At 32.6% G+C, this 24,801-nt stretch overlaps 1 protein-coding gene across 3 annotated transcripts in view; it reads left to right on the plus strand.

The window, feature by feature from the left end:
• LOC126847403 (AF4/FMR2 family member 1) overlaps nucleotides 1-24,801 on the plus strand; it is a 158,906-nt gene that overhangs the window by 8,984 nt on the left and 125,121 nt on the right. For 2 of the 3 annotated variants that reach the window (XM_050587599.1, XM_050587600.1), the window contains exon 1: nucleotides 20,440-20,929. In XM_050587599.1, coding sequence (XP_050443556.1) covers nucleotides 20,802-20,929 — 128 coding nt within the window. In that variant the 5' untranslated portion in view covers nucleotides 20,440-20,801. Of the gene's footprint in view, nucleotides 1-20,439; nucleotides 20,930-24,801 lie in introns of those variants that run through there. The other variant, XM_050587603.1, reaches the window with a different exon arrangement.

The following is a 24,801-nucleotide window of genomic DNA, read 5'->3' on the forward strand; positions in this document are numbered from 1 at the left end:
ACTCGAGTTGTTCGAGTTATTAGTATATTTCATTCAAACATCAAGCTCTAACAGGTGCCGACAAAGAAGTGCTGGGAAAAAAATGTAAATCGACACCACTCGTAAGTGTCACGTACAAGTTAAAACGACGAAGAAGAATCTGAAGTAATAATATTATATTCGTTTAGGGACTCGCAAGTCATTAAATTCAAATTCCGTGCAAATACATCTATTTAGTGTCGGGCGATTTTCCAAAAGTATTTTGTGACTTTTAATTTTAACGTTTATCAAAAGTAAGTAATGGTCGTGCGCATTTCAAAAACATTTCTATTACAAACCCATGAGCACTTTGGGTCGCTAGGTAATGCATATTTAATAGCTCATACATTATTTTTTCGTACTCAACTCTAAATAATACAATCTGTAAAACGTTTATCACAATAAGTATTATCTCTGATATTACCGCTGATGATATAATTAATAACTCGAATGCCTTGTGTGGAGAAACCACCCAATGATGGTAACTAGTCGACCGTCTAATAATTGCGCGGTACTCCATTTATAATATTCATACATCTGTGCGTCTATTTGAACTATTATTTTCGGTGCCTAATATTTTTAATTATTATTCGTCTCCGCCTATTTAACGGTTTTAGGTGTTTGTAACAGTAATAATTATTATTGCGCTGATCGCGCATATTGGATATTAATATGTATATTTGTATTTAACAGTAATTATCATTAAATACAATTAATTTATCACCTCTTACGCAGTAAACATCAATAATTACGGCCGGCGACAAATAATAATTATTACTCGTTTATTTTATGTCAGCAAATGATTGTTCTCGGTTGATTCCCGTACGTTTTTTATGTTTTTTAACAAGCCGCCGCGCCGTGTCCTTCGTCTATATAAAACATTTTTTATTTTTATTTCCTGAACGAGAAAATGCGCTATTTATTAATAAAACACCGATTTTACAATTTCGTCGAAGGTCATGTTTTGTTGCAATTTTCGTAGGTACCGAATTCGTGTCTCGGAAAACAGCCACACTAATGACTAGGTATATTAGCTTATGTAAATCATGAATATTTGCATTAATCGGATCACCCGTTTGTCTTCAAACAAAGCTATGTAATATCGTTGGTTTTCTTGGCTGTCTTTTAATCACGAGATCGATTTAAAAGCGGGTTTTAGCAGTGAAACAAAATTTCATATAAAATGCATAATCATTTTTTATAGTATGTTCCAATGCAAATCCTACGCCTACGCCGGGTCGGCTCTAGGGACCATTATGACGAATTCAATTTTATAATGAAACGAAAGGTAAACAAAACACAATTAATTACATTTTAGTCGTTCAACACATTCAGCTTCATGTTAAGCCAAACTAAAACTACTAAGAGCTAATAAATGTTGTAATTTTGTGACAGCGTTCAATATAATTGACACTTCACATCTTGTCTTTATTTGTCAAATTACAAACGTATCAATGCGTTTTGTGAATTGTTTCCGGTTTGTGTCGTTCGTTGCGTTTGGATTGGCATCGTTACAAAAAAAAAAAAAGCTACACTGTGTGCATTTGGTCTAATTAGTATACTAACCTTATACTCAGACACTAGTCGCACATTGTTGTATTATTATTCTTTCCGATATGCCGAGGCGGCCATTAAATCTCAGAGCTGGTAAAACGCCAACAAAATAATTTTCTATTATCGTAGCAAGTTGATATGCAAAGGAAAATTTAAAAAAAAGAAGAAAAGCCTAAGATTATTGCAAATGATAAACCGAATAAACTGTGTCAGAGGCAATAAAATATGAGTGCTTTGTCACTGAGATGATAAACATTCCTATAATACAAAAATAGAAGTACATAAGTACGTGGGGGCAGACTGGGGTTTTTATATACAACGCGCAGTGTAGGCTAATATTTTTGATATCAGAAATAATGATGTAGCACTAAAGTTTTTTACTTTTAAATGTATAATAATTAAAAACAAAATAACGTGCAAGGCTTTATTCTGGGCCAGTTCGCTCTTGTACCGGTCATGTATCTGTCATTCTTAAACATTTGTACACCTTATACTACTTCTTCTCCACCTTATACCGTGAGAATAGAAATGTGAATAGTTGTAGTTGGTAATTTTAATCCACTCTAAACAATTAAATTACTCTCTAGTTTACAAAATTATATTATAATCAATAAAAAAAAAAAAAAATTAAAAATAATTGTATGCCATTATTGAGTCAACGATAGAATTTTTGTGATTTTATAATTGTGATTCCAAAAATGTTGTCTAGGTTGAAAACATAAGTTTGTAATTAAAAAAATAAATACTTAATTATTCCGTTTATTATCCGTATCGCCTCATCGCTATATAGTATTAACAAAAAAGAACTTTTATATTTCTTTATCTCGAGTTTGTATGTGTGTGTGTGTATATATATATGTGACCTTGCTACTGTATAGGCCACACCTGATTCAAACATTAATTACCCGCTTATCGTTCTATATAAAAAATTAAAAAAACAATAATCATGTCATATTATTTTCTATCTAAACGTGGCGTGATGGGTTAAGTCAGTTATTTTCGCAACGTATTTAATTTAAAAACATATGTATGAATAATTTATAAGCCATTTTATAAACAATTCTACTTTATAGATTAGAATATCATCGGTGGTTAATTATTATTATTAGTGACAATCGAAGTACGGGCACACTGGTACACATTTCCACCAGATTTTTTTTAGGGCACTTATCCACATTAAAAAGGTGACTTTACAAAAAAATATGATTCCCCTCCCCTCCCACACATACATGCCGATAAACGGATGTGGGTAGAGACATCATATCGTTGACAAAAATATCATTAAGATTTAATTATAACTAATCACTTTAGCGTGATAAAATATTCTAGTGGTATATTCATTGATGTGAAAAAGTAATCAACAAGGCAATTGTAAGTTGTAATTATATTTAATTAAGTATACCATTTATTATATTTAATTATTATGTATTTATAATTATGATTTGGTACTATAAACATTTAACTCGTTACTTTATGTTTTTTATTATTAGAGCTTCCTATAATATTCCTGTAGTTAGTGAATTTTTACAAATAATCTGTGTATTTATTTTTCAAATACACGTTTCGCTAATATTGGTGAATACGTGCATTCGTTTATTTGTGTATTCGTCACACAAATCGAAACCGAATCCACGAAAAACGATCGAGTACTTTATAATTATCATACAATATTTTAACTCAGCTGAAACTCAGGTCTGCCATTCGATGTGCAATGTTATTGTTAGTATTGTTAAACAATAATTTTAATACCAAAACAGAGACCACGTCATTGTCGCTTCACAATAATTCGTTAAAATTACATGATTACATTTTAGTTTTACCAAAGTTTAAAAAAAAAATATGAAACAATATGTTTTAGTCAGTAGGTCCACCCGCGATAGGTCTGTTCAATTTTACTGAACCATTAAACGTGTACGCTTTTTAAGCAACCCGGCTTGTGAGAAATAGCTTATAATTGGCCAATGAGCCATCATAAAGCAGTTGTGTAGAAAATTTGCTATTATAATAATTTATTTATTTAAATAATGAACTTGTCATTCATTCCCATCTTTGCCGGTAATGAAACGCAACCGTTAATAGATCATTTATACCGAATTGACTCGTGTAAACAACATTATAATGCATTTATGCGTTGCACATATTTAATGCAATTAACGTTGTTTTACAGCATATTATTGTATTAAATAACCCCCCGACCGCTGTTGAACGCAACGCGCTGGTGTACTTGGGTTTTCTGTATTTTGAAATTAAATGTTATTGTTGAGTATGCGGTTCCGGGAAACGGGTACTTAACCGAAACGCTGAATTTCTCGTTTTTCGCGATATTGTATTTTTCTTTATTGCCACACACAAGAGGTAAATAAAGGGTTTTTGCGGTTATCGTTTTAATTGCACTTGCCCCTAACGACCTCTCCGTTCCGCCGTTTGACTCGATCGGAATAATACATGGGTAAATATAGAGCAAATCGGTTTTCGCACGATAACCGTAAAATAATAATAATTAACACAATTATTCTGTTTACCATTAATTGTATGTTGATTACCAAGCACCAATCACCGGCGGCGAATAATTGCACGTACACGTTTACTCGAAAGTTTAAAGAATTCTTAAATATTTATCGGTCTCTTGGACAATATTAAGTGAACCGTGATTGGTCCATTGCCGTTTAATGAACCGCTACATTAGCACAACAGCTTTTGTGCGACCAATATAATTGTATATCAGTTTAATTGAATGTTTAACAACCTCTTCTGGTTGCGGTCAATGGGTTAGGTACACCGGTACCGAAACAAATACAAACAATTACAACATATTTAGTATTTTTTTAAACAACTGATATAATATGTTTTACATAAATATACTGTAAACAATATAATATATGATATCCTATATGATGTATTACTGAGTTGAATTGTTAGGTCCATAACATTAAAACTAGCGCAGTGAGGTATGCAGGAGATTGAGGAAATAATGACATTAATTTTTTTAAACCACAACATATTGGTACACAAAAAATTAATTTTATTTGTTTATCGTTCCCAAACATAACGTTACAAAGAACACCATAATGTGTAATTGTTCGCGTGCATAAGTCGTGATAAATGTATAATACACTCAAAAATATTTAACTAATTTAAAACAGTTTAGTAAATATACTATAACATTATAATACGAAATAATAATTGTATATGTTATTAAAATACAATACTAATTAGGTGTGCTAGATTATAATTTTAATAAGTCAAGTTTCTAATTATATTCCTACCATTAATTAACACTTAATAACTGACAAATTACATAATACTTGTGTGTTGTTACTCAATCTACATATTATACATTTTTAAGAATTAGTATTATTTAATTTATGCGATTTCAAATAAAGAAATCGATCTTATCACCGTTGAGATCATTAACTTATCATTTATATTACGGTCGTTTGTTTAACACCATTAAGACTATAAATTCAGGGATGGGTGATATTTTACATATTATGTTTCAAAATATTATTTTATCAAATTGTTTTTTTTTTTTTGTTATATTGTAAAAACCGGTTTTCTGTTATAACTGAAATTATCGGTGCAATTGAATTGGCTTCCAAGGTTTCTCTATTTAATTGACTCCCTCAACTTTTATTTCATAAATACGTGGGTTACTAAAACTACATTAGGTATTACAATATTATTTTTGAATATTTTCAAAATAGTTATATTATATTATACATTTAAAAAAAGCCAGTACAGTGGGGTCGGGGCATAGTAGGGACGGATAGGTCACAGGTCTACAGATTTTATTATAACTGAAAGTGATAAAATCACTTTTAAATAAACGCTTCGATGCGAATCTGTGTATAGTATGTTCAAACCAGTTATAGCGGTTTAGGAGATATCGTGGGACCAGCAATAATATACTTAAAATTTAATATTAATCTTGTGCAGGGTGGATACGATAAGGGTTGATCGTCTGTCTATAAAAATGTACTGTCATAAATACCCATATATTGTAATTAACAATATAATGAAAATATTTTCATTACCTGTTGACTATTGATTCACTAACACATATCAACCTAGAAACTGACTACGGCCAAAGTGTAAATTTACCCTATTTTTGGGGTTTTTCCTTAAAAAAAAAATTTGACTACTGATTTTTGAGAAAATTGTATATGTTTAGTTCCATTTTAGATCTACCTTCGGTCTAATTTGCAGATCTAAATCTCTAAAACTTTGCTTGAAAAAGTGAAATAAAGAAAAAAAAATTCTATCCCTTCTGGGGAAAAGCGTTTATATTTTTTTGGTTTTGTTAATGTTTATCGATAGTACTATGTTTGAAGAACAATTCATATAAATTTGGAACTTTTTCGACAATTTTTAAAAAAGTTATAGAGCATCGTAATTTTAAGTTGAAAAATTTGTAAATTTTTTGGGTGTTTTTCTCGATTTTGATGGGAGAGGGGTGACTTTTTTTTAAAATGTTTGGCCTATTAAAGTACCATCCAGGTATGATTTCTGATGTAAGAGTTGCCACACGAAGAAATCGATTCAGCGATTTACGAAATATCGTGGGTGCAGACACAAAAAACAACAAAGCTAAAAACGTTAAAAATAATTCAAAATGGAATTTTAATAATACAAGTTATTTATAGGTGTTAAAATTATTAACGATTTAAAATTAATTAAAACGCTTCGTCGACATTATATGTGTTCATAATTTTCTACAACTTGCACTTTGTCTCTGGGACGGCGGCTTTTTTTTTCACCTAAATATGAAAGTAGTATCTACCTGTATAAATAAATTCGAAACTAATGTAATAAAATTATTTTCAAGGAAATAGCTCCGGCCTCCGATGATATTTTATGTCATACTCGTATTTCAAAAAGATACTATATTTGACTGCGAAAAAAAAAATCAAATTTCATAATTATTTTCGAAATAATGTTTGCAATTTTATTAAAGTCTTACTTTTTTAATTCTTGTAGTTAAAACACTTTTTGGCGAGCATCTGGTTTGTTGTTTACTACGTTTGGGCTAATTTATCAGTCTTTATACTTAATAATAACCTAAGTAAATTGTCTGTCGATGTTGAACCGTAGGAATCAAAGTTTCTAATGGTATTGTACCTTTTTTGGTCATTTTATCGACTTTTCATTACATTGTAATTTACGTTTGCGTTTACTTTTAGTTGCGGATCTGATTTAAAATTTCGTTTGACGTTGTTCGTTGTCATAATAATAACTTAACAATTAACAATTATATTATATTATCAGCGCGAGAAAGCGAATAACGTTAGTCGTTAACGTTCTGAAAGTCTCTAATTGATGCTATCCGTCTAGCTAGTGCAAAAATATATAAAATATAATAATAACTCGTTATTGTTATTTAAAGCCGTGTGCGCTTAGTGTTCGGTTGTCGGTCTGAACGACTATGATAATCATAATATTCAAAGTATCGATTGTATATTGTGCACATAATAGTAAATAATAGTATAATATACATAATGACATTATGAACAACTCGCCAGATCACAGTGCAAACAGCTTTCACGGTCGATTACGTTATGTATTCTTATAAGAATGTCCGTGACAACGTCAGAGCTATTCGAACCTAAAAAAAAAAACATAATATAATTTAAAAACACACGACCACCAAAATGATAATTTCCACGGCGCGTTTGTAATCGCAAATCGTCCGTGTCACGACGACTTGTGATCATTATTCAATTTCGTCAAGATAATAATATTATTATGTATGGATGAACGCCACGTATAACAATGTTTAAGTTAACCCCGTTCATAATACGCTTGTCGAGGTCGATTCGTAATTATTTTGGCAGTCTATTTTGCATATGAATAACAAATGACATTAGGAATTATTAAAAAAGGGATTAGCCAGAGTTGGTTACTTTTTATTGTATTTATTGAGAGTTAATCGGTCGTTTAGAAAACGTCAATACTTAGAAATGATACAAAGCCCAAAGGGTATACAATTACAATAAACATATAGTAAAGGTCATCATAGGATAAACTATAGAGCTTGAAACAGTTATAGAACTTTTTCAAAAAGTATTATATAAGTTTTTAAATAAATAAAAAAGTTATACAAAAAAATTTATCATTTGATAACTTGATTGGCCCGGATTTACATGATTATTAAATATTAATTTATACATGTATAAATCATTTTTAAAATTGTACTTAAACTTTTTTAACAAACATTTTATTTTAAAATACTACATAAACAGTTTGAAATAAAGGTTTTTAACATAGTATAACTTTTACAAATAAAGTTAACTGTACAATAATTAGATACCAGGGTTATAAGCCTTAAAAAATGGAAAAAAAAATCAATATAAGCTGTATTATAAGAGTTTAAAAGTTAGGATGGAAGGGGAAGTGCGGTTGGGAAATGCGCGCAGATAAAAATTAAAATACACTCCACCTTTTCTCCTGTCCTAAACTTGAAACTTCATTAACTTCAAAAATAGTTATCCGAAACTGGTTATCGGCCAGTCAAAATTGTTAGTACATTATTCGCAATTTAAAAAGTTAATAAAACATATACATTACCATTTAAGTTTCAAATGTTGCTAACAAAAAAACTATGTTGGGAGAGGAATAAAAACAAAACAAATTGTGAAAAATTGAGATCACGTTTTATGAAAACATTATAAAAAAAAAAATTCAATTATTAATTAAACCCAGTGAGAATTGACTGGTTCATGATGAAAGAATCACCCGGAAGATGTTTCATAATATGTAGTATATTATACTACTTATTTTAAACAAAGAATTTTGTAAACTTGTTTTTTTTTTTTGTTAATTATAATTTAATGATTTCCCAGATTGATAACATGAGAAACTACATTCTACAATTACAATACCGTAAGAGAGTTTAATAATATTTAATGCACATTCTTATCTGATTACGACAATTTGTATGCGTCCGATGACATGCGACTTTATTGATTGGTCTATTGTATTAAAACCAAAATACAGTTCCCGTTCACGTTTTAGATTTCCTAGTCTTAAAATGCTAAATGATCTGTAGCTATGTGACATTGTCAACGTACACTTTTTTCGTTTATCATTGAATATTATGTTGTTTACGGTCGAACACCAAATTAACCCGGGTCATAGACACAAGCCGATTAATGTTCTTGATATTAACAGGAGAGACGAATTTGCCGTTGCCAATGGTAATCGTACAAAGAGGTTCGACAAGAAGTGTGTATTTATTATTTTTATAGTTCACCGTATAATAGTACACTGTCTTAGCGCTTCCTTTTCTTGATAGTTGATGCTCACACTTGACCTTTTTTGTCTGGACGGTTTCCAACAAAGATAATCTTTATGCCAATTCAACTGTGTGTCAATTGACAATAATATGGTGGCCTTTTATTGGGATCAATCGTCGTTGGATAACAGCAATACTGTTTTTGTGTTAATGTGTGTCATTTCGATGTGCTACAAAATATGTTATCTTTTTAATGATTATTAATTGGTGTATCGCATACATATCATAATAACAACACCAATAGTTTGTCTCGTTTCTCCAGCACAACATAATATTATAGACGTCTTGTTTTACCCCCTCCCAAACTTAAATTTCTTATTAAACCCGGAAAGATATTGAGTGGTTCACGATAAGTCGATCACCTTGGATACAAAAAAGTTTATATCGTTGTGCAATTTGAAAAAATAATGGGAAACATATATGGCCGACCAAACTTATATTACTGTTTGACGATGCGACACCTTGTGCAAATATGTTACCTATTTTTTTTTTGCCATGTTAAGATGTTTATATTTTGTAAATTAACATATGGTTGATGTTAGAAAAATGTATGTTGTTTTAATACGTTTTTGTTAGAACATTAATTTTAAAGTCACTTTGAATTTTATAATGTTATGAAAATGATTTTGTAGTTTAAGAAAGTTTTCAATTGTAAGTGATACAATCGTTCGAAGACCTTACCATGTATATTTGTTTAATATATAGTCTTCATTATATTATCGAATTGACAAACCTATAACGGTTGCACACAAGTTTACTTACATTTTTTGTAATTGTACAGCCTACATGAACCTACAAGTTGTAAATTACATGTTAAGATTTCAGGTTTAGAAATGTAGATTATAATTAATAGGTAAACCAATTGATATTATTTTTCTTACTCATGATTTGCATACAATCGGTTTTTCGTGTATCGAGTATACTTATACAAAGGACACTCAGTAATATATATAAGCGATCAATTTAAAATAATGTTTTTTGAAAGTTTTATTACTCGAATAAAAAATATCTTATGTCTATAAAAGATTATTTGATTATTTTCGTTTGCTTTAAAAATTCCACCGATAAAATATATAATGTGCACACATTTTGCATAGCATTTAAAAAATATCTCGATTATTGATTTTAACATTTTTTTTCAAAAGACAAATTCAAAATGTTTTTATGTTAAAACTTGCTGGGATATTTTTTTTTCTTACAATACTTATTGTTTATTATTGACAGCTTCCTCAACTGTTTTTAGCTTTATCGAGTTACAAAAAAAGCAAATGAGTTCTGTCTACCCCTTTTTAGAGAACTCATTTATATTGCTAGGTCATTAAACTCAGACATCTCATCCCCATATTTTAAAACACACAAGTGTTATGTCCATTTTCAGCTTTTTATTTTGGTTTGTTTGTTTTTCTAAGTCAAGTAATCTACATATTATTTGTTACCCGAGTAAACAAACAAACAATTCAAATAATATCGACACAACACACACACGTGTGTGCTTTAAGCTATCGATGTGATATTCACTATTAATTTTGCCTAACCATAATATAAAAAAGTTCCAATGATAAATTTATTTTAAAAAGCTATTATGAAAGGTTAGAACAAAGTTTTAAAAGCTAATTTTGTATATAACTTATTTACTATTTAGTGTTTTCTCTCAATATTGTCAATGATTTAGTTAGTTTGAATGTGATTTTCAGAAACGCCGTGGGTACGGCATATCATAACAAAATATGAGTTTCTTGTTTTATCCCATCATTTGCTTGACACCGTGGCCCGCGCTTGTGTATCACAAGTCACTAGTGAACCAGACAATGTATAATTTTTGTTTTATAATTATTTCAACACCTAAACCCGCGTGTTGCGTGCCAATATCGCAGTTCGGCTCTATACGACGCACACGAGAGCAGATTTGACAACAATCGATGCATAAAATATTATAATGATACTAATACCATAAAAACAAAAAACATTAAATACGACACGGGTATCGAAAAACATAGCACGTTTTTCGCCCATGTTTTTTGCAATTAGCTGCCAGTATTGTCAATGTTTGCACATTCTACATTTATCCTTCGGATGGGACGCAAACAAATAAGCCACGTTTTAACCAAAATCACAATGGGTTAGTCTAATTTTTTAAGACTGCTAAAACACTATGAAACGGCCTGAATGCAGCTATCAGCTAATAACTCAAACATCAGAAGCGTTACAACATAAAAATCGTCCACGACGTAGTTCTAACATTAGGATAATCACTCATGTTTAAGAAAAATTGTCATTGGTCGCTGTTGCCATCTTCTGAAAATAAATGAATTTGTAATATTGCTTACCTAATTAAGTCCCGAAAATATTGATTAATGAAAACAATAAAACCTCTTTAATGAAGTATCTTATTTATTTTTCCAAATATGGTATAAATAACTAATTTAGCAAAAATAAAACTATCCAAGAAGATTTCTTAGGTAAAATACAAACCGTTTGGTCAAAAATATCATTGTATATTATTTTTGGTAACAAGCGAAGAAATTCAAAAATAAAAAGAAACCATTTTACAAAAATACATTTACATTTTTTTAGATGCCGCCTATCGGCATATCGCTGATATAGGACCGTATAATACTGTATGGGTTTTCAACAATAAAAGAAAATTCTTAACATGCATACATAAAATGCATGTATATTATCTTTTATATTCATAGTGTAAGTGGTTTTCATTCGATAAAATTTAAAATTTAAACACTTGACGAGTCACGCAATATTAAAATCAGATAATAAAAATAAGAATTTCTCTTTAAAAATATATAAGTTGTACCTTTCGCGTTTGTGGGCACTGTACTTAAAAGGAACATTATAAAATTTCAAAAAAATCGAACGCGGTTTTTATGTTATGGTGATAATAAATAATAATGCTTAAGTACTTCGTCCCAGTAATTAAAATACAGGTACACGTATTTCGGCACCATTGTGTTACCATTCCATTCACCGTTTTTGAACGATTTTGAATGTTAGTTAAGGGTACAGCTATGCATAATGCAAGCCCCTCATAGTTATTTCTCGAATGATTTGAGCCTATCGTATAAGTGTTTTGGCCTGAACAACTTTCGAAACTGGTTTCTGTTATATAGAATTTAAGTTTTTCCATGCGTCACCTGCACATTGTAAATTCGATTGGAAAACTATCCCTGTAATTGTTATTTTAACTGTACAAATTTGTAATCACATTTAAAAAATGTGTACACCCCCTCCCCCGAACCCTAGAAAAACGATATTCAAAGAAATTATGCACGAGAGAAATAGGAGCTAAGTTAGTAATGTGTTTAAATCTTATCAGTTTATCCAAAAACTAGCTCTGTCTTTCTTCAATATATTTATATGTAAAGTTCAATTAGGTAATTTTTGGAAATAAGAGGACAGCATCAACATTAATATAATATGTTAGCCTACCAATTAATTATGCAGTAATAGACTCCCGTTAAATTATTGAAGGTACAATATTTCATTTAAATATTAAAACTCGACTTGAATATAATATTTGAATGCTGTTTCGAAACCAACCCTTGGTTCGTATTATAAATATTTTGTTACAACGGTTTTCGGTTTTCATGGTAAAAAGTCACAATTGATAAACTTTGTAGAGAGTATAATTTATTGATGTACAGTATATAGTCTAGACGTAGCTATAATATTGTACAGCACTAGTCATGGTAATAGTTAATAGATATTATTATTATTAGCACGAGTTGTTATCGGTGTAATATTTTAATGGTTCGGGAATATTCATTAGGTGCAGGCGTACAGCCTATAATCAATAACCTAGTAACGGTGTATTGAATAGGTACACTAAACGTCCACACAACACACACACGTACATAGATAAGAGATAACGAAAGGTGCCAGCAACCGATAGTGTGTCTATTGATATAAACGAATGATTTATTGTGGTTGTTATTTTTTCTAACTAACATTTACCATTAGAAAAAAGGTAAACACGAATCCAACGAATCACAACCTTATCCGTGTGACTTGTGATAGTGAGCTATCTCCTAAAAGGAGTCTTTTATTCCTTTTTTCACCAAAACTGTTTTTTTCCTATTACCAACATTACAACAATATCATAAATTCGCTTCATGTAGGAAGTCTATTGATCAGAAATCGCACCCAAAAGGTACCGTTAGGCAATAAAAACTTGTAAAAGATTATTAGATAGGTGCTGATGGATATGATCATAACTCAATATCAGTTATTTATCAATATGATGGTATATAAGTATATTTTATGAGCCAAAAACCTTTTACTTTCTATAAAATGATTTACGTGTATCGAATAGTCTTAACCATCTAATATTTCGCATTAAAACGGTTATAATAGTCAGCTTTATTAATTTCTAAAGACTTATGACCTCTTCAACCCCAGTATGCCCTGACTCCACTGTGCTAGATTATTATTTTTTTTTAATTATAACACATTACACATGGTTTTTTTGGTGTTCAAATGTCTTATATCGCGTAAATCGATAAAGAGTATGATACAGTTTAATTAAAAAGCATTAGTTTTAAAATAAACACAATATTATGTAACCTGACACGCGTGATGTTTGAAAATTATGTTTTTCCTGGTGTGCTGCGTTGTAATTGGATAAAACATGACAAAACCCATTGAGTCACGTGATAACTGATAAGAGCGTTTGGCAAATACACATAAAGGCTAAACATGCTCTACAATCTACATAGTGTTCACTATATGTGTGTAGACAGCACGTGGATCTGTGCTTTTGTTTTTCAATATACTATGCCCGAAAAGCGTAGCTAGCTTGTAAATTTCTTCGAACTACTTTTGTCTCTCTCTCGCCCATTAAATAGTATACACCTAATGTTGTTTTCTCGTTGTGATCAATGAGATAACCATTAAGAAATATGAACTTTCAATATAGATAAAAAATGTATAAAGTTGATATTGTTGTATAACCTTGAATATAGAATAGTGAAAAACAGTGATATCATATTATGTGGACAATTTGAATAATTCACTTGGGTTTTTTTTTAACGTTGAGTTGGGTAGATCTATACAACGAAGTAGTGTGGCCAGATTTGTAGGAGTTAAGAGTTAAAAAAGAACATGTAATTACTCTATATGCTCCGTAAAACAAAAACAAAGGCAGGCGTGTACGGAGAACACTGATGATGGTTAGAATTTACAAGCACTTGACACTGCGGGTACAGACAGTGACTCCTCCTCTTTGATAGTTTAGATTTGTCTTACTGTTGGTAATTCCTTCTAAACGCGTTCCGCCGATTATCTCTGCTGTAGTAGTAGCACTGTTGTGTTATCAATAGTGATATCAGAATATTGTATTATCTTTGTGAGTACTTTTCACGTACAACCCTATACGAGTTACTAAGATTTCGACCCTCCCCTCACAACCCTTTTCACGTCTTTAAATTATGTTTTAAGGTTTCCTAAACATATATGAATACTGTAGAAAGTTTACGGGTAGAGTAAAATTTCAGCCATTTTAGTCTCACTTTTTGAACGTTTTTGTGGTTCTCAATAGGAACTTTCGGTGTAAGCCGGACGACTTTTGTAGAAGTCAATAGACATAAGTATATTGACGTGCAAGTATATTGAAGTCACCATACTTGTGTCGGTTAACGGCCTCGCACTGTTCCGTTTGTGCCCGTAAACAAGCGCTATTGGACCGGGGATTCGTTGGTTGTATAGCTGTTGTTGTTAAATTGCATGGATTAGCCGGTAGTTAACACGTATCGTCGAGGCCTACACGCGTATAATTATTAGGCCCCGACGTAACTGCTGGCACTCAATTCACGCATTGACGGTCGTGCTTCTGATACAGTTTACCTATACATATACAGGAACACCTACATATTTTGTTTTATGTTTTTTTTTTTTTTTACTAATGACAAACGGTACGCCTAAATTGTATATATTGACACCGCGGGAGCGTTATGTAATCATATCAAATTAAAAACAAGGCAAACAAATAATTTTTAAGCGCATGTCAGACATTTGGCGCGCGGTTTTATGAATATTTTTTTAGCTTTGATCCGGAGCTGAGAAGGTACGTTTTTTTTTTTTTTAATACGATGCGTTTTTATTTTTTTTGTCAGGACCTACAATATAATATTCTAAACCGCCGAACTAATTTCTTCGCGTAGAAAGTCAGAAATCGTATCTGAGAGGTAGAGTTTAAACAGTCGAATTAGTTGCAAATCAGTATGGAATTTTATTAAATATAATACAGAATAATAACTATGTACGTTGACTAACCAAACAAATATCAAAGCCTCTTGCCTCTGGTTGAAACTTTTTTATTTTACATTTTCAAGTGTATTTTTAGAACTTGACGTCTAAAAATTGGAATGAAGGTAGTTCTAGACTGGGGCTATAGTCTATACAATTTTCTTAAAAAGTTGTAGTTAATCTTTTTTATTTATTAAGAAAAACTCTCCCAAAAAAAAAGGGGAAATTACACTTCAACAGTCAATAGGTATTTTGACAATTATTTTTATTATATTTTTAGTTACGTTATGTAACTAACAATGGCGACAAATTATTATTACATGTTTGATTTCTATAATGATAGATGTTGCCTTTACGTCGGTTGTTATCGATATTTAATATTTGTACCATATTATACGGATTCGCATAGAATTCTTTTTTCGAGAAAGATTACATCACTCTCAGTTATCACAATTCCTACAGTCCTACGACTACACTTCCTTCACCATGTTCCGTTCCCACTATGCCCTACAACGTCAATATTGACACAGTAGTTTATGTCGTACATAAATTGGACAGCTAAAACTCTACTCTGATAGACAAAACTCAACGTAACATGTAACATACGAACAAATTTGCAAAAAATAAATTAATATCCATACCAAAGACGTTCACAAAGTGTAAAGACGTCTAGGCTGGCCTAAACTACCAAGCCGCTTACCCGAACGTTAGAAATTAATATTAATGCTCATTAGCATATAGATGTGTATCATATAGATCACAAAATTGTTAGATACTCGAGATTCATCCTATGAATTATTTTAAATAGAACTTTTAGTCTACATAATTAAGAGTTTGCATTATATACATAATATACATTTGGGTATGCTTTCCCTAAAAGGAATTAATACAAAAGTTTTTTTTTTTTCATCCACTATTGCGACACAAAGTCTGATCCATTACATTCATACAAATATACTCTGTAATTTGTCTCATTTGACATAATTTGCCTACAAATTATGCCATACTCGCAAGCGGGTATTTTCATTGGGTCCAACGCTGTTATTTACCGGGCATATGACCGAGTTCTCGGGATATGCCTACTACAAGTTTTTCTACCAAAAAAGTTTTTTTTCTTTACAAAATTTAGCGTCATCTAATGGCGTTACTGTGAAGAATATGCTGTAAAAGACGATCGACGGGAAATGAGAGGACATCAAGATTTAAATTTTAGCATAAATCCTTGTGAACATTTTTATTGGTTAATGACAGAGATAATTTATTTAAGCGAAATCATAGAAGGCTAAGGTTATTCGAATATATTAGTGCGGCTTTAGCTATTAATTTAAATTTTTTCGGCACATGTGATGCATTAATATATTTTATTTTAATGTTGTCTCGTGTCAGATAGCGTACGAGATATCTAGGTCCGAGTATAATGCAGAAATGTGTGGGAGAATATACCGCTCTAAAAAATGTTCTGGAATTGTGCCATTAGATGCAACTCCTCGTGTCACATAAACGGCAGTGGGGACACCGTGTTCAACGAGTAAGACTAAAATTGGAAATTTTAGCGTTTCGTGCAAGTATATTATCGTTATAACTTTTAAGTATGTGTTTCCTGGGAAGTGTACACAAGTGTAAATATGTCTAGTATCTCACAGTCGCGTTATAGATGAAAATAAAGGATCATGTAAAAAATAAAAATGTCATTATTATTATCATCATCAGGATCAAAGGCCGGTTTGTTTTTAATAAAACATATTTAAGTATGTACCAGACTTGAAAGCGCCTCTTCAAGTTTTGTGCGTCAACGTTTTAGATTAAGCGACGAGGTTGAAAGTAAAGAATCTCTTCATGGTTAAACTTGAAAGCAATACATTTTTTGCATTTTCGTTAGGGTCATTGTATTTTTGTTTTGGAAACAAATTGAAACAACGTCGTCAAAGATATGCACTCGAACATTTATTTTCGTTTGACTATTACTCTAATAAATGTTTTGGCTCTAAATTTAGAGCATTCTGTAATAATCACAATGACCGCACGACCATGTCTTAATTACCCGAAATTAGAACAGTAGGCTGTAGGAGTGTATTTGCAATCCTTAAGTAAATTATTCTAAATCAAAATAATTTAAAATAAATATTTAAAATGATTTCGAACCGGCTCTAAAACTGGTTTTTCGATTTATTGTGGATTAGGGGTTAAATTTTAAGTCCTATTAACAGTTGTGAAATTCCAAAAAAAAAAAAACATTGCCGCACTTGCTTTGAAATGCTCGTTTTGCCTTGTCGAAATCATTGTTCTAATGGTTTAATTTAGCTCGCTGTTGTTGATTTGCGCAACAACTATATAATACTTGTGTGTAGGTACTGTAAATAATGATATAGACACAAGGCACGCAATACTTATTACAGTTAGTGAAACCACTCGAGGCTTTTGCTTGTCGGCCGGTGACTTCTCCACAGTCCGGTCGTGTCCGCACAACTGGCTCATTGCACAGAAACGAATATGCTATGTAACATCCCAAGTAGCCGATAGATCCACCAGGACAACTGTCCAAGGGGACCGGTCATCAACTGTGTGTTTTGTATCATTAAGTCGGTGATTAATTTATCGAACACACAGAAAGTCGCAGGACTCCAATGGCTTTGCCTTAGCGGTCATCTGTATAGACTGTTAGTATCTACTATTAGTGGCTTCTAATTTGTATTTTTTTAGGGTTTCAAATTTTAAGGGCTTCCTTTTGCTGTTGGACCTTTTAAAGCTAATAGTTTAATATCCTAATAACTTATCTTTGTTCGACCTGTTGTGCGTAGTGTTGGAGCGTACTAGGAATAATTTTCGCATGAAAACATATTGCGAATCCATTGTTTTTAGACAATATCAAAAACATTGTGTGATCGTATTCGTCACATTTTTAATACATGAGTCACGCCGATAGTCATCGTGTTCGAGTTCTATAAATACATATACTATTTAATTTTATATATTGTCACCCGTTGTAATAATACAAATTAACAACGCGCGTCGAAACGCATATTATCAGTATAATCGCATTAACATGTTTTCTTTAAAAATCCTATTCTAAACCACCGCCCGCGAGGACAGCCTAAAAGCACTACATTTTTTATTCGCCTAGAAAAATGGCCCACTTTCGTTGGTTTTCCATTTGACACACAAACGACGTGCTCGTCCATTAATAGTAAACTCCGAGAATAGTCATTACTCATTAGGTTCAAATCAAATATAAGCATGTCAAATATATATTATGTTTGTAAATTTAAAACATTTTAGTTACAATTTAATATTAAATCCCAAAAATACCACAAAAATCTATACAAATATTTTGCGACCAGCCATGGAATAACGGCCCAGTCCAATTTTGTTAGTAGTTTATATAGATTTAATATTGCTAATATAAAATATTTAAAATTAATAAGGTTAAAAACAGAAATCCAACAGGCGAGCGATGTAGATAAGAGAAAGATAAAGTAGATTTGGTTGAATTCACTATAGGGAATTTTTCTGATTATATTAAAGTAATTTTAACAACACCGATGGTATATTTTGTACAATCAACGATTTGCGATTAATATCCCAAACATAATAACTGCTATAATCGTCACATCCACTAGATATGATTCAAAACACTTGTACAGGCTTAAGAGAATATTTCAATATTAACTGTCTATTACTATTGATACGTACGATCCTACCTGCAAAACCTTACACAGTTTTTCTAGACATTCATTAGATATGCTTGTTTTTTTTTGTTTCCCTAGATAAAAAAAACGAGGGTAGTTTCTTTTAATTTGTTTTTACTGTTCTATCCGTAGTTTAAAATCTTTAGTCCTAAAATTTAGACCAACGTAGACATGATGTATCAACAAACAGCTCTTAAGAAAACTTAGAATTATTTTTGTTACCTTTATAGGCACATTTTAAAGCCGAGAGATCGAAATTCTAAAACTAAATCTAATAATATAAACGGTTTATTTTTTTAATTTAATTTAAAAAAAACAAAAATCTTTAAACAAATTTAAAAACCACTTACGATTATTTGAATGATATTGTGGTGTTTTTAGCATTTATGAATTTGTATCACTTTCAAATATTTGTATTCTAATAGTCCCGTTATCTCGAGGATCACCGAACTCGCTTTTATAGCACTTAAAAGCGGGAGCATCCCTCTTCTGCCATAATAATATTATGCAAAGGAAACATTTATAGCATACACAGGTTGTGTTTCAAGTACAAACGGTGACTTTCGATCTTACAGCCAAACTGAATCATTTCATGCATGAAGGGACAAGTCCATTTTTGAGCATTATTATGTTTTGAGGGGTAGTTTTAACGTTTGGCGCAAGAAGGGACCGTATACAAAGCAGCGTTGAGCCAAAATGGTACCTAATTACCGTACTTCATGTCGTTTCTTTCATGAGTCCGTGCACATACTAGTCCCACGAGTAATAACATGTTGTATAAATAAACACTTAATTACATTTCCCCCCAGTATTATGTTGTACATTTTCATTATTTTACTCCTCTTCGTTCAAAAATGAACCCAAGTCCAAAGACTTTATGGAATTTTTGAAAGCAGAGTACATAGCTGCAGGGTTATAAATCAATTGGGTTTTAGACACCTATCACCAAAATAAATTAACGCCACAAGTGTCATTAAAGTATACAAAACTGAGCAGTTTTATTTTTTCAAAATATGTCCAAATGAAATAATATACCTCTTTCTTGCCCGAGACAGTTCATTAACGGTTCATCTAAATTTTGACGTGGGATACGGTTATTGCGACTTAGGTTGGTACGTATAGACTATACAGACGATATACTATACGATATTGTTACGCCAGAATCGTACCTAATATGGAGAAAGGATAGAAGAGAGAGAGAGGTCGCCATTATCGGTCAAACGCGTAATTATAAAATGCTAATATATTGTACACATTATTATTATAAATTTGTAATTATTTCATACGGCATCCTGGGTTTACCAGTTACCTATCTAACCTACCTGGTTAACCGGAGGTTAACAATACATACGTATGTATGTAGATAAGCTGTAATAATATTAATAATAGGGTAGGCGGTTGCGGCGGCGGCGGCGGCATCCACGTGGACGAAGAAGAGACGATCGTGGTGGAGGTGGCCGCGAGAAGGAGGCGCGTATCGCCGGCGACGGGTGTTGCGTCGCCCGGCGCGGAGTGGTGTCCCGCCGCCGTCGCCGTACAAGTCTATAGTGGGGGCCTCCGTCTTTTCCGATTATCCGCGTACAAGCCGCGGCCGCCGCCGTCTAGCCGCCGCCGCCGCTAATCCAGTTTGCGGAAACTACTCTCACGCCGCGCGCGCGTTCCATCGGCCGTGTGCGTTCAACAGTGTGCGGCGTTTAAAAAATAAATAAATAATAATAATAATAATAATATTTTTTTTTCTTAAATCTGCGCAGTATTGGTGTTTTTTTTAAAAAAAATTGTTTTGTTTATCGTCCCGCCCCGCACACTAATAGTTTGGTTATAGTTTACACGTCGGTGATCGTGACGCGAGTTCAGTGCGCCGCCGCGATGCGTTAAATAGTTTTGTTGGTTTTTATCATAATCCGTTTTGTGTTTTGAAAAAAAATATAAAACAACAAAATCCACTCGTTATCGAGGTGGTTTTATTAGATATTGTTGTCTAATCCAAACGCTAAATGTACAGGCCTCCGGCGGACGATCAGCGAGGTAGGGGCAGCAGCAGCAGCAGCAGCAGCAACAGCAAGATGTCTTGGGACAACCCAAGGGAGTACATGCTCAAGGGCGCGACGCCGCTAAAAGTCAAGTGAGTCTTCTCAATAGCAATAAAGTAAAAGTTTCTGTATAGGTAAAAACACAACACACACACACGCATTAAAGGTGGTTATTGTTAGGCTGTAAAAGCGCATTTGGCTGGGTAAACTACCGTATCAGACGTCGACACTATTGTCGGTTTTCACGTCTCCCCAAGTAGTCATTAAATGTACTACACTAGCTCGCGCCTATGAAAAACATACTGTACAACTGGGTATAAAAAAAAACGACCGTCGAGCGGTTACGCAGCCGGACAGCTGTTCGTGACGTCACGCGTTGCCTGTCGTCGGCCAAACGACGACGTGCGTTGTCAACGTTTGTATTTATTAGAAAAATGTAAGCGATATTGCCAAGAACCCCCCCCTCCCCCTCCGCCTCTTACCCCGTATCGTTTACCAGGGTAAATTTGGGAACAAGCAAGCCAAGCCCATATCGGTTTATGTGTAGCTCAATGTCGTACTTGAACGATGTAAAGTGTAAAATTTTCGGGGTCATCCGACAAAAATTCCTGCGTAAAAAAATAATCTAATTTACCCGGTTGTATGTACCTAAACAAAATAAGAAGTCTATATATATATATATATATATATATGTGTGCGTTGTATCAACACGCTTAGTTAGGCACACCGCATTGGAAAACTTCAGAATATTATATTGTATAATAGAGTTTAACATTCTTTAAAGTACACATTGCAGCCAAGCCTTCGTGCAATGTATCACTGTGTATGCACAGACAAACGTACAATTATTAACGTACGTACTCGTGTTATTTTGTCGAACTGCATTACTTCTTTCGAAAATAAACAGAAGCCCAACGACGTGTTGAGCGTCGAGGCCGGTCAATCGCCGTAGACATAATACGTGGATTTATATGGACAATTGGCACGATCGTTGTCGCTCGATTGTTTACCTACAAACTTGATAATGACGGCAAGAAGTCCTAGATAAATTATTAAGGGTAGGCCGCCGGTTAGTTGACCGATTGATTCCCGTTCACCGGTATACCGATACACAGATTGATAATTCGTTTCGAGGGGGAATTTGTTTTATTTTTTTTTTTTGGGAGGGGGGGGGGGGCTAAAGACATATCACGAGAGTCTCGTTCCCGGGACTCTCCTTTAACGTTGGCCTTCTGAAAGGTGAAATATTCAAAATAATATCTTTGTTTATAATTAAACGTGCGTCAGGACCTTCGAAGTTTGATAATAATATTTTAAATAATAACATTTATCGCTCGACCGTTTCCGGCGTTTTCGTCACGAAACAATGTTGTAGTATGGCAGTTTTAAAAATGTTACATTAAATTCCATTAAACACACATTGTGGACGACCTACAGCGACGGTATTGCATTTAGTGTTTTGTACAAACAAATAATAATTTATTAAATGAAAAAACAATGTTCGGGCAATCGGCTATTACAACAACCGCAATACACGTTATAATATATATATACACAGTTTATTTTTGACATTATCATAATTAACAATAATGAGAAATTCCTCAGATAACGACAAATCGCTTAAAGAACCAGTCGGAGACAATAATATCAACGCTACAGGTCTGTTATCGGCAAACCGAATTCCTATAATATAATATTGTTTTCCATCTTTGACTTAAACAACGTTTGAACAATGCACATACAGCAGCTAAACGCAATTGTTTCGTCCCTAACGTAAAACAAGTTGTTGCTTATTACAAGGAGAGAAGCGTTTGGAATTAAAAACAACATAACAGAATGCGGAATAAATATATATTAGTGATAGGTCCTAAGTCTATAAAAAAAGGTCTATCAGTCGTTAGTATTGATTCTTGTAATTTGTAAGAAATATAAACAAAATAATATGTAAAATTATATCCAAATATAATCTTAATTTTAATCCAGTTCGATTTTGGTTAAAATATGTAACGACCATAATATAATATAAATGACCATCGTGAATAGTATCCCTCGGTTTATATTTTTATAACAATTTTATAACTAGGTGTTTAGTTGGTTTGAAACCTGACTTTTATACTTATCAAAAGGGTAAAGTTTCCAAACATCCTGTAATCCATTTTCTAAAAAAACATTTTAACATTTTTTAAATAGTATTATACTTTAAATTTTTTTAATTTCAAATATATTTGTATTTGTTCAAGTATATTTATGAGCCCAAGTCATTATTTATTCGGACTCGGGGGCAAGTGCCTCAAATCCGGGACAGCGTTTCTACACAAGAAAGCGTGCATTAGCGCATAATATAGTCTATGTCCTATGCTAAATGATCTGTTAGGTCTAAGGTCCACATATACATGGAGATCCGTTTAACGCGAGACGTACGATTTTCTTTGATAATAATTACAATTCTGTAGTTTTTTCGGAGACATTATAATTAAGGTGATTTTACAATATTAAAATGTTTATCTCTTTCGGTGATTCCAGAGCTTTACCAACTTTTGAAACTTAAATGGTAACGTATATATTTTATTAACTTTTTAAATTAAGAACAATTTACTAAAAATATTGACTGATCGATAACCAATCCTGCATAATTATTTTTGAAGTTAATATAGTTTAAATTTTAGAATGGCAGGAAGGGTGAAAGTGTAGTATTATCTTTATCTGTGCACATTACACAACCGCACTTCTCCGCCTGTCCTAAATTTCCAACTGTAAAAACATTAAATTTAAATTTCTTCTAAGGCAAATTAGATAACAGACATTTTCTAAAAGTTAAAATTTTTAGAGATTACAAATCGTACACTACACACCTAAATGTTAACACATTATCGAAATGATAATGTAGAAAACCTTCAGAAGGTTGTTGGGGAAAATCAAGTCAATTTCAAATCTGTTGCGAAGGCAAACAAAATATTACATTTTTGGACCACTTAAGTCACAATTTATGCATCAAGAGTAACCGTTCAATGTTTCTCGCTGTGTTGAGGTCGCCGTCGCCAATAAATTAACTAGATGTGTTCGCAAAACGCCTTTTATGGACCTAGACCGAAATAGGTCACTGTTTTTTTTTATGCCAACCGTTTGACAACTTATTTAATTAGATTATTGGGGGTTTTCCGATTACGTTTCAATACAGAGCATATATGTATATATAAAGTGCTATACGAATAATTTACACTTATCGTGACATAATTTTTAATTATATTGTCACTGCGCCGGGCGGACTGACACGTACCTACCTCCTACCTGTGCTGTTGCTAATACAACGACTCGTCGGCAAACAACCTAACCGGTCGCCTAAAACGGTTTTACAGTACACATTCACTAGTGTAGGCCACGCTATGTTCACTGGGCCGCCAATAATGCAAACGGATTGCATTCATATCTAGAGGTAACTGTTTTACGACCGACGACTTGGACCGCATCAGTATTAACTTTTATTTAAGGGGTTAAAACCCTAGTGGTGTAAGTCACAATGCCCTTAATTAGAGAATCAAAAAGTCTTAAAAAAAACTCTATGATTGGGCGGCTTGTATTGGCTGCCAACTGATGTTGGAGGTTTTGGGTTACGACTTACGTCGCGTTGCTTTCCAATAAAATTGGCTTTTTAAGATATGCCTACAATACTTAACTCAGCTTATACGAAAACGTGACTTACACCATTATGGTGATAGTTTAACATCTTTGAAATATCAATTTTTTAAGCTCGTGCCAGGCTTTTAAAGGACACCGACACGATGACTATTCCTCGTCGACATTAGACGACTACCGAAATAACAATTTTTTAGTAAAGCTCTAGTGTTAATTTTTATAAGGCTATTTATATGTTTTTATGGGGAATATTCGAAACCTTTTTAGTGTTTATCAAATAAAATTCGATTTCAGTATCAAAAACGAAACAAGAGCTCCCACCCCCATAAAT

This window comes from Adelges cooleyi, unplaced genomic scaffold (assembly GCF_023614345.1).
Source record: "Adelges cooleyi isolate 19-005CV unplaced genomic scaffold, UGA_ACOO_1.1 ACOO_flye_CR_arks_rails_tigmint_CR_PRNA_108, whole genome shotgun sequence".
Taxonomy (NCBI): domain Eukaryota; kingdom Metazoa; phylum Arthropoda; class Insecta; order Hemiptera; family Adelgidae; genus Adelges; species Adelges cooleyi.